Below are 13,406 nucleotides of genomic sequence, written 5' to 3' on the forward strand. Positions count from 1 at the left end.
CATTTTACAACCTTTTTTGCCTCAAAAAGATTCAGTGAATCCCCACAGTTGCTAAATTAGTAACACAACTGTTAAGTGAATTTGGCTTCTCTCATTGACTCTGCTCGTCAGAAGGTCGCCAAAGGAGAATCACGTGAGCCCAGGATATTGCAGTCATAAATATTGCAGTCATAAATATGGGACATCTGCCAGGCAACTGAATTTTGATCATATGACCATGGGGATGCTATAACAATCGTGTAAGATATGGTCATAAGTCAGTGCCGTTGTAACTTTGAATGATCACTAAATCAACCATTTTTAGTTGAGGACTACATATAATTTTAAATTTTTAATATCCCTAGATTTAAATTATTAATTACTTTTCTATTTATTTTTTTATGAACGGTAAGACTCCCAGAATCACTCTGTCAGGAAGATGGGCGGCATATAAAATTAATAAACAAACAAACCTTCTTCCATGAAACATCTTTTCTAACAGAAGAGAATATCTGTAGCTCAGGATTGAAATGAAATGCTCTCTAAACTTGGCTGTTTGCTTGCAGATGTTTCATGACCCGACTAGGTAGCATCGTCGGTGAAATATCTGTAAGTAAACAAGCCAAGCTCAGAGAGCACCAAAAACTTCAACATCATTTCTGCATTTGAAGCAGGCACTTATATTTCCTTTTAGTTATTCTCAAGACGCATGAGCAGCATTTGTCAATTCAGAGAACAATATGGCCTCTGTTTTGGGGCAGGAAAATGTCCCTGCGAATTCTACATCTAGCAGTTAGGATTTTTTTTTAAAAAAAAAACAAAACAGGAAACAGGCAGTCACTGTCTGCTGAAAGTTATGATCCTGCATATATTTGCTTGAGGGTGAGCATCAAGAATCCAGTGGAACATGTTGTGGACACTGTCAGTGGAATTAATATAAATCAATACATATTGATTAGAGACGAGGTGTAGTTTTTATATTAGAAATATTGGACTACTCACACCCAGACAGGCTTGTTTCTTTAAGCCTAGGAAAGCTATGCATTCCTGAAACGGCCAGCCTCTTCTATAAACAGTTGCTCTATTTTAAGCACCCAACCCGCAGGATAGGCAGATTTATAAATATAATGCTTTGATACAAATAGGAAATTAGGATGGCTAAGCTGCCATTTCACCTTCCATCTAACTTTATTCTAACTACATGGAAGCTGAATTTATAACACTGTGTTTTAGATTTCAGAAGTGCTATTTACATCCTTTTCATAATATAAATATGATATAATATTTATATAATAATAAATAATAGAGTCCTCGATTTACAACCACATCTGAGACCCGAATTCCTGTTGCTAAGCGTGACGGTTGTTATGTGACTTTTACTCCATTCTATGACCTTTCTTGCCACAGTTGTTAAGTGAATTACAGTTTTGTGGATGTTAAGTGAATCTGGCTTCCCCCATTGACTTTGCTTGCCAGAAGTTCGCAAAAGGGGAATCACATGACCCCTGGGATACGGCAACCGTCATAAATATGAGTCTGTTGCCAAGCGTCTGAACTTTGATCACGTGACTATAGGGAATGCTGCAACGGTTGTAAGTATGAAAAACAGTCATTAGTCACTTTTTCAGTGCCATTGTAACTTCAAACAGTCACTAAAAGAATGGTTTTAAGTCCAGATTATCTATAGATACAAAGCTGCTGGCGGAGAACAAGTATGCAGCTATGGGGCCTTAAAACATCCCAGACATTTTTTTCAGTTTCGCCCACAATCCCCTACAAGTGGTCCACACATTAAAACACAAGGAACAGAAAAGGATGTATTTAAAAAAAAGAAAAGAAAATTTCATCTCAAATCTGAGAAAAGTTAACCTGATCACATCATGATCTGTGGGGACTGATCAAAACAACGTCAAAGCAGTAACAAAATAAAACTAGATTGTACCCTATGAAATGATGTCATAGTTCCGTCTGGAAAATTAATATCCGAAGACTCCAGTGTTAAACTGGACAAAGACACATCTGGAAGACTTGCCCACAGCTTTTTGATGCGTGAGCTTTCCTTGAACTGGAAAGCTTCTGAATCAGGAGGAACGTAGTGTTTACAATCAGTTTCTTTCAAATAGCCCGGTTCTGAGACATCTGCATTTAAAAGAAAGAAAAGTTAAGTTCAGAAAGAAATGTAGAAACAGAACTGTCATCGTTTATACACATATTTTTTAAAAAATGACAATCTCGTATTCTTTCAGGTATAAGTATACATGGTGTCCTGGAAAAAGTCACATTCGTCTTTCTAGTTACCTTTAGGAGCGTGGGTTACTAGTACCGGATCTGTGATGTAATCGTCAGGGCAGATTAAGTGGTGCTTTTTAAGAAGGGCACTATCCACACACCATCTGAATGTAGACTTCACTAGGCAAATAGACATTTAAGAGAGGTAAATTTTTAAAAATAAACTTTTCCCATTATTTCTACATATAGGGGAATAGAACATTTCGGAAGGGAAACTGAGGCCAGGACAGGTAATCTTTGACTTACAAGCATAATTAGGGCCAGAATTTCTCTTCTAAGTGAGATGGATGTTACATAAGTTGCACCTTATCTTTTTACCTGTTTTTGCCATGCCACGAGTCACTGTAGTTGTTAAATGAACCAAGTGGTCGTTAAGCGAATCCAACTTCTGCCACTGATTTTGTTTGTCGCAAGCTGGCTGGGAAGGTTGCAAATGGTGATCACATGGCCCAGGGATGCCACAATAATTTTAAATAAATTTTGATCATCTGACCATCGGATGCTGCAACACCCATCCCTTTTTTAACTTTCAACAATCGCTAAACAAAGAGTTGTAACTTTCAACAATCGCTAAACAAAGAGTTGTAAGCTGAGGACCACCTGTAATCAATTTTCACACCCAACAAAAACCCCCAAAAGAATAACTTTGGTGGCAGGAATTTTCATAGGAATTATCCTGGGCTGAAAAATGAGAGCAAACAAATAAAAAGGGCTTTCCATTTGTCTCTTCATCGTAATTCTAATTCTTCAAATTTTATAGCAAATCAACCCAACAGGATTTCTGGGCCTTGCCATCAATCCTTCCCATATCAAAAAGATCAAATCAAATCCTTACTAATTTCTAGTGAACCAAAGGACATTTTTCCTTTGGTTATGAGTTACATTAGGATAGTCCTCGACTTACAACCATTTTTTTTTAGTGAACTTTCAAAGTTACAACAGCACTGGAAAAAAAAGTAACCGTTTTTAATGCTTGCAACCGTTGCAGAGTCCCTGCAGTCACGTGATCAAAATCCAGACGTTTGGTAACTGGTTCATATCTAGGGACGGTGGCAGTGTCCCAAGGTCACGTGATCCCCTTTTGCAACCTTCTGACGCTCAAAGAGGGAAGCCAGATTCACTTAATAAATGTGCTGCTGATTTAAAAACTGCAGTGGTTCACTTAACAACTATGGCGAGAAAGGATAGTAAAATGGGCCGAAACCTACGTAACAATTGTCTGGCTTAGCAACTAAAACATCAGGCTCCATTGTGAGGGCAGGTCGAGGATTTCCTGCCAAAGGGAGCACAGAAAAGGCCCGTTCCTTCACCTGATGGCTTGGCTACTTGGCGGAAGGCTTCTGGAACTTCCCGCTGGTGCAAATTCAAAAGCCTTTCCTCTTCAGCTGTAGCCCTGGCTCTGGCTTGGATGATGTGCCTTTCCAGCATTTCTGCCTCCATTTGTCGGTGATTGTACTCTTCCCGGAGCTGTGATTGTCATGGTGAACATTTAAATATAGATTAGATTCATTTTACATCAAAGTACAAATCTTTTATATCAGAGGTGCCCAGTGAGCCTCGTGAGTGGCTGGCCAGTGCACACGCGCATGTTCGCGTGCTCACCCCGTGCCCTCATGCTGATGCTAGGCAAGCTGCAAGACTCACGCCGGCAGTAGCCAAACCATATTGCGCATCGGCGCCACAAGCCCCATTTACAGAATGCATATGCTCACGGGCCAATTCATGTGCATGCAACCACATTTGCGTCTGTGCGCATATGCGCATAAAGGTGCCTGTCCTTCCCTTTCCCGTCACCAGCTCAGAAAGGCTGGCAACCAGTTTTATATTATATGCAAAAAAGGATTCTGCTGAAGACAGAAATGGACTGTTAACTTCTGATTAAGATTCAGGTAACCTTTATTGTTATTTTTTACTTGAGCACACTGGCCCACATTAAAAATTAAATTCTGTTGCCTGCTCTTAAAAGAAAGTATATATCTACCCACAAATATACATAACACACATATACACATGCTATATGCATACATACATACATATATACATACATATATACACATGATTTCTTCTTCCCATATTTGGGCCGACCAGGTGCATCATAAAAAAACACTTGACACACACACTATATATATATATATATATATATATATATATATATATATATATATATATATATATATATATGTTCAAGCTGTTGAACATAAGGCTATGACTTTATACCAACCCAAATTTTGGGTTCGATACGTGGACGATACATTTGCCATTGTCAAAAGACAACATGTAACTACATTTATGGGAATATTAAATTCCATCTACTCTGACATAAAGTTTACTGTAGAGGAAGAAAGACACAATTCTCTTGCCTTCTTAGATGTTTCCATCCACCGTCAACCAGATGGATACCTACATACGAAGGTATTCCGTAAACCAACCCACACGGATAGAATCCTCCATTACCAGAGTAATCATCCTGTTTCCCATAAAATCAGCTGCATAAAAACGTTATTTAAACGCGTTGACTCCCACTGCAGCACGGATGAATATAAGAAAGAAGAGAGGAGACACCTCTTCCGTACGTGCATATATAACGGTTATCCATTAAAATTTATCAAACGACATTGTACAACTTTCCAGCACCAGACCACCCAACGAAGAAGGGATTCCCCCCTACAAAAAAACACGCATCTCCCTCCCATACATAAGTAACATCTCAGAGGCCACAGCCAGACTACTAGCACCCCATGGTATAGAAGTAGCTCACAAACCTAACCAAACCTTACGATCAAAAATTATGCGTCCAAAGGACCCCCTACCTACCATGGAGAAATCTGCTATTGTTTATAAGATCAACTGCAAAAACTGCGACGGCAACTATGTGGGAGAAACAGCCAAACGCTTGAAAACTCGCCTCCACAACACAAACTGGCCATAAAACGAGGCGAACCACACTCACAACTTTGGATGCATATGGCACAACAAGGCCATCAGTTTGACTTCAATAACACCCTTATCATAGCCAGTGATGCCACGAAGGGAGGTCGGCTGCTAAAAGAAGCCTGGTTCTCGAATAACAACTCAATCAATCGTCACATTGACTTGCACCCAGCACAACAAGCGCTACGAAAATGGAACTCAAACCATCATCCTTTATATCACAAACCTTACAATCGACATCCACAACATTCCAAACCAGGAGCTACACCTCCTCCCTACCAGAAACAATCTGATATAGACTACCCAGAAACCCCCCAACAATATCAAGGGGAAACCACACCCCCTTTAATTGGAGAAAACAATAATAATGACATTGGAGCGCTTAAGAAATTTGAGGATAGAACCACTAAATTTAGCACTACCCATAATAATAATAAAGGTGGATATCCCATACAGAGAGGGGAGAAAAAACATGTGATGACGACCCGTTCGCTTGATAAAAGGGAAAGTAACATGAGCGGGGAATCTGCCCAAATACCAACAGACTTTTGCTCACAGAAATGGGGGGGATTTAACCTGAATATTGACCTACGAGGGAAGATGAGCATGGGGGACACCATGATGGAGGAGGATGATTCAAACATTGAAAAATACCACATCCAGTTGATGCTTGTACATGCGAGCGAAGATAAATATGGGAGCACGCAGCAGAGGAAAGATATTAAATTGCAGCCGATGAAGCCCCGCCTCCATGGTAGGATACACAATGACATCAAACTAAACCCCCCCACTGCAACGAGAGCCAATACTGCCGGGAGAGGGCGGAACATAACTTTAACAATACCCCCTGAGGTCGACGGAAATGTGAACAAAAGTGCTCGAGAGAACGACAGAAGAAATCTTTACTCCGATTCCCCCCCCCCCACCTATCAGCTGTTCAGCAGGGAATGCTAGCACAGTCTAGGAACCACGCGCAGACGTCTATGGAACCCGTTTGAATCACCTTGTTAGAAACGGTCTCTCAGCCCTGAAGATGTTGGGGAGTTTTCCCAACGAAAGCTTGGCAACCTTTTAATATAGTAAAATACTTTAATTGAAGTATTTTAACTTTAAACTCTCCTGGTGAACGCGCTTTATTCATTCCATTTATATATATATATATATATATATATATATATATATATATATATATATATATATACATACATACATACACACACACACACACACACACACACACACACACGCTTAACCACAGTCTGCAGTATTGTCTGGAAAGCTACACATCCTTTCTGTGACCTTCTGGGAGGGGGCTTTGTGGTATACCTACACCCATATATACATATGTCAATTTTGAATACATAGCGAAAAAGGAAACTTGAGAGTTCATAAGGTTGATACTATATGGAACAAAGTTGCAACTGAATCTGGATGTTCTGGTTTGGATACCACAAAGCCCCCTCCTCCCAGGAGGTCACAGAGAGGATGTGTAGCTTTCCAGACAATACTGCAGACCCTGGTCAATCATTGCTTTTTATGCCATGATTCTGATTTATTGTATTCTATTTATTCTACTTTTGCAATATAATTTATATACACACACAAACACACACACACACATTTGTTTACTAATGTTATAGTAAACATTATATATGTTATGTTTGTGTGTGTGTTTCTCTCTTTGGATATGTCTATTGGTCTGCCTGTCTGTCTGTCTAACTCTATCTCCTACTGTTCCAAAATGATTCAGTTCTGAATGGTGACTAAGCAGAGCATTCTGCAAGCTTAAATCACCTAATTCTTATATCTTTTCCTGAACAGAGCTAAACGGAAAGTTTACCTTTCGCAACTCTTCCACAAAGTATTTGTGATGGGGATTGTTTCCTCCATGGGATTTGATCATGTTATCCACCATGTCTGCTGCTATCACCTCTGAAGTATATAAGCTCTTAAAAACTTTGGTTAGCACATGGGAAATGTCCTAAGTGGGGACAGGAGGAGAAATAATCAGAAACAGATGTAGAAATATTTGATGATGATCCTATAATAAGAGTGACAGTGGATTTCACATCAATAATACTACAGTTAATTAACATCTTGAAAACTGGCATAAAGCAACCTTCAACTTGAAAGTTATACACGTTCACTGTTAAAAATCTTCAGCGTGCATTCAAATAATTAAGTTAACAGTACAGGTAGTCCTCAACTTACAACCACAATTAAGCCCAAATTTTCTGTTGCTGTGAAACATTTAAGTGAATTTTGCCCCTTTTTATGACCTTTAATGCCACAGTTAAGTGAATCTGGCTTCCCCTATTGACTTTGCTTGCCAGAAGGTCGCAAAAGTGGATCCCAGGACACTGTGACCATCATAAATATGAGTCAATTGGCCAAGTGTCATTTGATCACCTGACCATGGGGATGCTGCAAAACAATCATAAGTCACTTTTTTTCAGTACTGTTGTAACTTTGAATGATTACTAGATGAACTGTTTTAAGTTGAGGATTACCTGTATAGTGACAATAAGTTTAGCAGCTGAGCTTCTTGCTATTATGCCTATTAATTACAGATTACAGTGACAGAAAATAACTTCTGTTTGAAATTAATGAGGCTTTTTTTAAATTCGGGCCAAATCACATTTGTCTGAAGCGGTGTAGGATTTCCTGCCTGAGCAGGGGGTTGGACTAGAGGACCTCCAAGGTTCCTTCCTTCCTTCCTTCCTTCCTTTCCTCCTCCTCTTCCTCCTCCTCCTCCTCCTCTTCTTCTTCTTCTTTTTCTTCTTCTTCATCATCATTATCATCATTATTATTACTATTACATATAGTTGCTTTATGATGATTACAGGGACTCCTTAACATACATGCAACTGTAAAGGATCCTGCCCATTATAGTTGCATGTCATAACAATTGTAAAATGCTTTGGTCACATGGCCAACCTGTTTTTACAACCTTTTTTGTTGTAGTCATTAAGCAAACAAGGTAGCCGCAAAAAGAATGCTGCGATCATTAAGCAAACCAATTGTAACTTTCAGGTTTTGAGAAAGCCCTTGGAAAACGTGATCAGTTGAACATGGGATGCTGCAAATGGCTATAAACATGGCCCTACTGCCCGAAGTGCATTAGCATAACTGCAGGGGTGTAACTGACCGTCAGAACTTCGGAACCAGGTTATCACTCACTTTTTCCAGTAGGTTGTAACTTCAAACAGTCGTTAAGTGACCAGTTGCAAATTGAGGACTACCTGTATTGAAAAAACAGCTTGCCTATTCATCATTACAAATAGTCCTCGACTTACGACAGTTCGTTTAGTGACCATTCAAAGTTACAACGGTATTGAAAAAACAGACTTATGGTCGTTTCCCATACTTATGTCCATTGCAGCATCCCCACGGTCACATGAGCAAAATTTGGAAGCTTGTCAACTGACTCATATTTATGACGATCGCAGCGTCCCAGGGTCACGTGATTCCCCTTTTGCCACTTTCAAAGTCAGTGGAGGAGCCAGATTCACTTAACAATCGTGTTACTAACTGACCAACTGCAATGATTCACTTAACAACTGTGGCAAGGGGGGGGTCGTAAAAATGGGGCAAAACTCTCTTACCAAATGTTTCACTTAGCAAAAGAAAGTTTGGGTTCAACTGTGGTCATAGCCATATTTATTACATGAAACTGTCTTTGAGGATTCCTGAAAAGCTGTAGCTAGTGAAAAAAAAAACAATTATCACATTATGAATGAAGGTGATTATACACGTCCCAGTATAATGTTGCAGGACCCAATCTGGGTCAGTCACTGGGACCAGAGGCTTAGTCTTCCAAGCTTTCGGACCCGTGCTGGCTCTCATCTTCGGGGAACTTCTGTCTTATCAGAATGTGAAACATGGCGAGACACAAGTTCTCTGAGGATGGGCTCCAGCACAAGTCCAAAATCTCAGAAGACTAAACCTCTGATTCTGGTCACTGACCCAGATTGGATCCTACAATTATTGCATTGTTACAGAACTAAAAAAAAAAGTAACATTATACTGGCCTCAAGCCAAGTACAAGATATTCATATGTAAAATGCTAAAGTTACAATGATTTCAATATTTAGGATCTTCTATATTCCTGCAAGGACTCACTGGAGAAGGGCCTAATGCTGGGAAAGATTGAGGGCAATAGAAGAAGGGGACGACAGAGAAGGAGGTGGCTGGATGGAGTCACTGAAGCAGTAGGTGTGAACTTAAATGGACTCCAGAAGATGGTAGAGGACAGGAAGGCCTGGAGGAACGTTGTCCATGGGGTCGCGATGGGTCGGACACGACTTCGCAATTAACAACAACAACAATATTCCTGCAGATTGTGTACATTTATATAGAAGATGGGGCAGAATTGTCCAGTGTTATTTCAGAAGATAGGTCAAGAAACAGTGGCTTTAAATTACAGTCAATCAGAACAGAGCTGGAAGGGACCTTGGAGGTCTTCTAGTCCAACCCTCTGCTCAAGCAGGAGACTCTATCATTTCAGACAAGTGGTTGTTCAATCTCTTATTAAAAACCTCCAGTGATGGAGCACCCACAACTTCTGAAGGCAAGGTGTTCCACTGATTAATTGTTCTCACTGTCAGGAAGTTTCTCCTTAGTTCCAGATTGCTTCTCTCGATGATGAGTTTCCATCCATTGCTTCTTGTCCTGCCTTCAGGCACTTTGAAAAATAAGTTTACTCCCTCTTCTTTGTGGCAACCCCTCAGTAATAAGAAGAAATAACTCAGTTGTAAATCAGGAATTATTTTCTAACTCTTAAGAGCTGTCAACTATGGAACAGACTCCCGGAAGTTATTGCTTTTCTTTTACATCCTCACAAGCCTTGGGAATGAGCAATATAAAACTGAAGCAAGTGAATAAATAAATAAATGTTTCTGGGTACTCACTAGGGTTTTCTTATAATTACAACTAAGACTTCCCTGGAGGTTATTCCAATTTGAGTTTAGGAATTAATTTTATGAGATACACGACAGGGGCGGGGGAGGGGGGGGGAGGAAAGAAGAATTACCTTCCAGACTCTCAAAACTCCCAATGGATTTTTTGACTCCATTCCATAGGGATCATATGGAATACAATCATTAGTTTCATAAAAAAAATTATCCCTAGATTCCTGAAGGCAGGACAAGAAGCAACAGGTGGAAACTAAGCAAGGAGAGAAGCAACCTGGAACTAAGGAGAAACTTCCTAACAGTGAGGACAATTAACCAGTGGAACAACCTGCCTCCAGAAGCAGTGAATGCTCCAACACTGAAAATTTTTAAGAAGAGACTGGACAGCCATTTGTCTGAAATGGCGTAGGGTTTCCTGCCTGAGCAGGGGGTTGGACTAGATGACCTCCAAGGTCCCTTCCAACTTTATTATTATTATTATTAATTATTATTATTATCATCATCATCATCTCTAAAGATCCCAATTTATGTGAAAACTCAGATTTCTACATATGGCTATAATCTATGCTTTAGGCATGCAAGTAGTCCTCAACATATGACTTTGATGGAGTTCTCGCGTTATAGTCTTATGTTACAGCAGTTGTAAAATTTTACAGCAGTTTTGCAGCAGTTTTTAATACAGTAATCCTCGACTTACAACAGTTTATGTAGTAACTGTTCAAAGTTACAACAGAACTGAAAAAAAAATGATTTTCACTTTTTTCCCAATGATCACATGATCAAAAGTCAGATGCTTAGCAACTGACTCATACTTATGACGGTTGCAGTGTCCCGGGGTCACGTGATCACCTTTTGCAACCTTCTGACAAGGAAACTCAATGGGGAAACCAGGTTCACTTAACAACCGGGTCACTAACTTAACAACTGCAATGATTTCACTTAACAACGGTGAGAAGGCCGTAAAATGGGGCAAACCTTACTTAACAAATTCCTCATTTCACAACATAAAGTTTGGGCTCAATTGTGGTCGTAAGTTGAGGACTACCTATAGAATGCCACAGTCATCAAGCATACCAATAATTTGTCATGAGCCGTTTTACTGAAAATCAAAAGTGCTAGTTTTCAGCAAAACCTTTGTAAACCATGATCAAGTGACCTTGGGATGCTGTAAATGTAGCCATTGTTTGGTCATGTGACCACAGAGCGGGCTCAGGTGTCAAAACTGGGTTGTAATTAGCCCTAAGTAGATGTGGTACAATTTTTAATGGTGGCAATACAAGCTGTTTTAAGTTGAGGACTCCTCTATGGCCAAAGAATCTACAATAAACCTATAGACATTTCCACTACTTTAAAAAATATTGTGCCTACCGTGTAGATTCTACTTTTGAATAAGAAGACCAGCACTGAATCAAAAGAAGCTAATCTTTCTCCATGTGGGTTCAATATTTCGACTCAGTCCTTTCTCCCAGCTAATATTTACTCATCTCAACAATTTTTCCCAGTGAATAAGTACTGGAAAATTTAAAAATGGAACAAATGCGAAATCTTCCTCTTCCTGCAGCAACATAAGCAATCCAATCTGATCATTCCTAATGTTTTGCTTCATTCTTAAACACAAACACTGACACACATACAGGAAATCCTGATCACAAAGCTTTGCTCTCCCGCACCTCCGCCAACTTTTGGTGGCTGGTTATATTTTCATAAGCTTGCAGGCAGCTCTGGAAACATACTGTTAAAGATAAGAGATTTTTTTTCCAGGAATATATATATATATTATTAGAGTTGGTCACACAGTCAGTTAGATGTTCAGACTGAATTTGGCTTTTTTGTTCACTTGTCGAGTTCTTCCCAAGGGATAAGCAGGTATTGTTTCATAATATTAAAGGTATTGTCACAAGGTTAGGGGTTAAGCTTAGGGTTTTTTGCAATTGTTATTATTATTAAATCATTCATTGTGGTTCTTATCCCTGTGAAATCAAAGCACTTACAGTATTTTCTGAATAAAGGCGTGTGTTTAAATCCTCGATGAAAGAACCCATTTATAAAATCAGCATAATTTAAATATTTTTTCACCTTTTTTAAAAACCATAAATTGGGGTTTTTAAAAACATTTCTCTCTACCGCCCAGATAAATGGGTGACGATAGAAATGTGTTAAATACAATCAAATCATCAATGAAAAGGATTAGGAAGGTTCCTCCACGCCCGCTCTCCCTTGTGCTACAGGTAGATTGAAAAAGCATTCTGCACATGCCCAGGAATCCTGTGCCTCCGGTGCCCCAAATACCATCCCGAGGTCTATGGGGGCATCTGGGCACAGGAAAGAGACATTGCAAGTCGCACTCTGCCCATGCTCAGACACCCCAGGCTAGGCGCCAAAAAAAAAAAAAAAAAAAGACCACCCTGGCGTTTGCAAGGTTACTGAAGCCGGAGGGTGCGGCGGCAGAAGCGGGAGCGGCTCTTTCTTCACCTGAGTCAGCTCCGAGGCGGGCCTGTGCCTGTACATGGAGGGCTCGGGGCTCGGAGAAACCCTGGGAAGCGCCGAGCCCATTTCCTCGGCGGGCAGCATCTTCGCGCAGCGCCCTTTTCCCGGTTGCTAAGAGCCTGCTTTCTGACAAACGAAAACCGGGCCCTTAGCAACAGCGACTTCCGCTCATTTCCGGAAGTTGCTTCCCCCGCCTCTGAGCTCCGATCTTTCTCAATCTGGCCCGGCTAATCCCGTCGTTTGCCTACCATTTCCCAGAAATCATAGCCAGCGCGCTAGGCCTTGTGGGAAATGTAGGAGTAGAGATGGTTTTATTTAGCCGCTGGCTGGCTGTTTGACTGGATGGATGAAATTATATTAAATAAAAAGAAAAGGAAGGGTAGGAGGGAGAGAAAGAGAGGAAAGAAAGAAAGAAAGAAAGAAAGAAAGAAAGAAAGAAAGAAAGAAAGAAAGAAAGAAAGAAAGAAAGAAAGAAAGAAAGGATTTGTTTCTTAGAATGGATGAAACTATACATACAAGATGATTTATGCTAATGGGCTATCTCTAACGTACCTGATTTAATTATATGAGAATGGCCCTTCCAGGGCTTTGTCCAGCAAAACCATGAATTGTTTCCACCATCATGGTTTCAGTAAGCTAGAGAGGCTTGGTTCATAAATAATGCAAAGCCATAAATCTTGGCTTAATATATGTAAGGACTTCATTCACACTACAAAACCAAACAAATTACATTTTGCCTGACTGCAATCTATGAATCAGTAAAGTTTGGCCATCTCCTATCTCATGGGCAAAATAAAAACACAAAAG

General features: G+C 40.0%; 1 protein-coding gene across 6 annotated transcripts in view; it reads right to left on the reverse strand.

Moving 5' to 3' along the window:
* Positions 1-12,722, reverse strand: part of DLEC1 (DLEC1 cilia and flagella associated protein) — a 101,857-nt gene extending 89,135 nt beyond the window's left edge. For 3 of the 6 annotated variants that reach the window (XR_005558192.1, XM_039355691.1, XM_039355695.1), the window contains exons 1-5: positions 12,585-12,722; positions 7,040-7,180; positions 3,579-3,735; positions 2,278-2,388; positions 1,922-2,118 (exon numbers count right to left, since the gene is read on the reverse strand). Coding sequence is in view for 4 of the 6 variants with exons in the window: in XM_039355691.1 (XP_039211625.1) it covers positions 1,922-2,118; positions 2,278-2,388; positions 3,579-3,735; positions 7,040-7,180; positions 12,585-12,683 (705 nt within the window). In the remaining 2 variants the exon portion in view is untranslated. Of the gene's footprint in view, positions 1-452; positions 587-1,921; positions 2,119-2,277; positions 2,389-3,578; positions 3,736-7,039; positions 7,181-12,584 lie in introns of those variants that run through there. The other 3 variants (XM_039355694.1, XM_039355693.1, XM_039355696.1) reach the window with 3 other exon arrangements.
* Between the last annotated feature and the right edge of the window lie 684 nt (positions 12,723-13,406).

Source organism: Crotalus tigris, unplaced genomic scaffold (assembly GCF_016545835.1).
Source record: "Crotalus tigris isolate CLP2741 ecotype Arizona unplaced genomic scaffold, ASM1654583v1 scf7180000018733.473104, whole genome shotgun sequence".
NCBI lineage: Eukaryota > Metazoa > Chordata > Lepidosauria > Squamata > Viperidae > Crotalus > Crotalus tigris.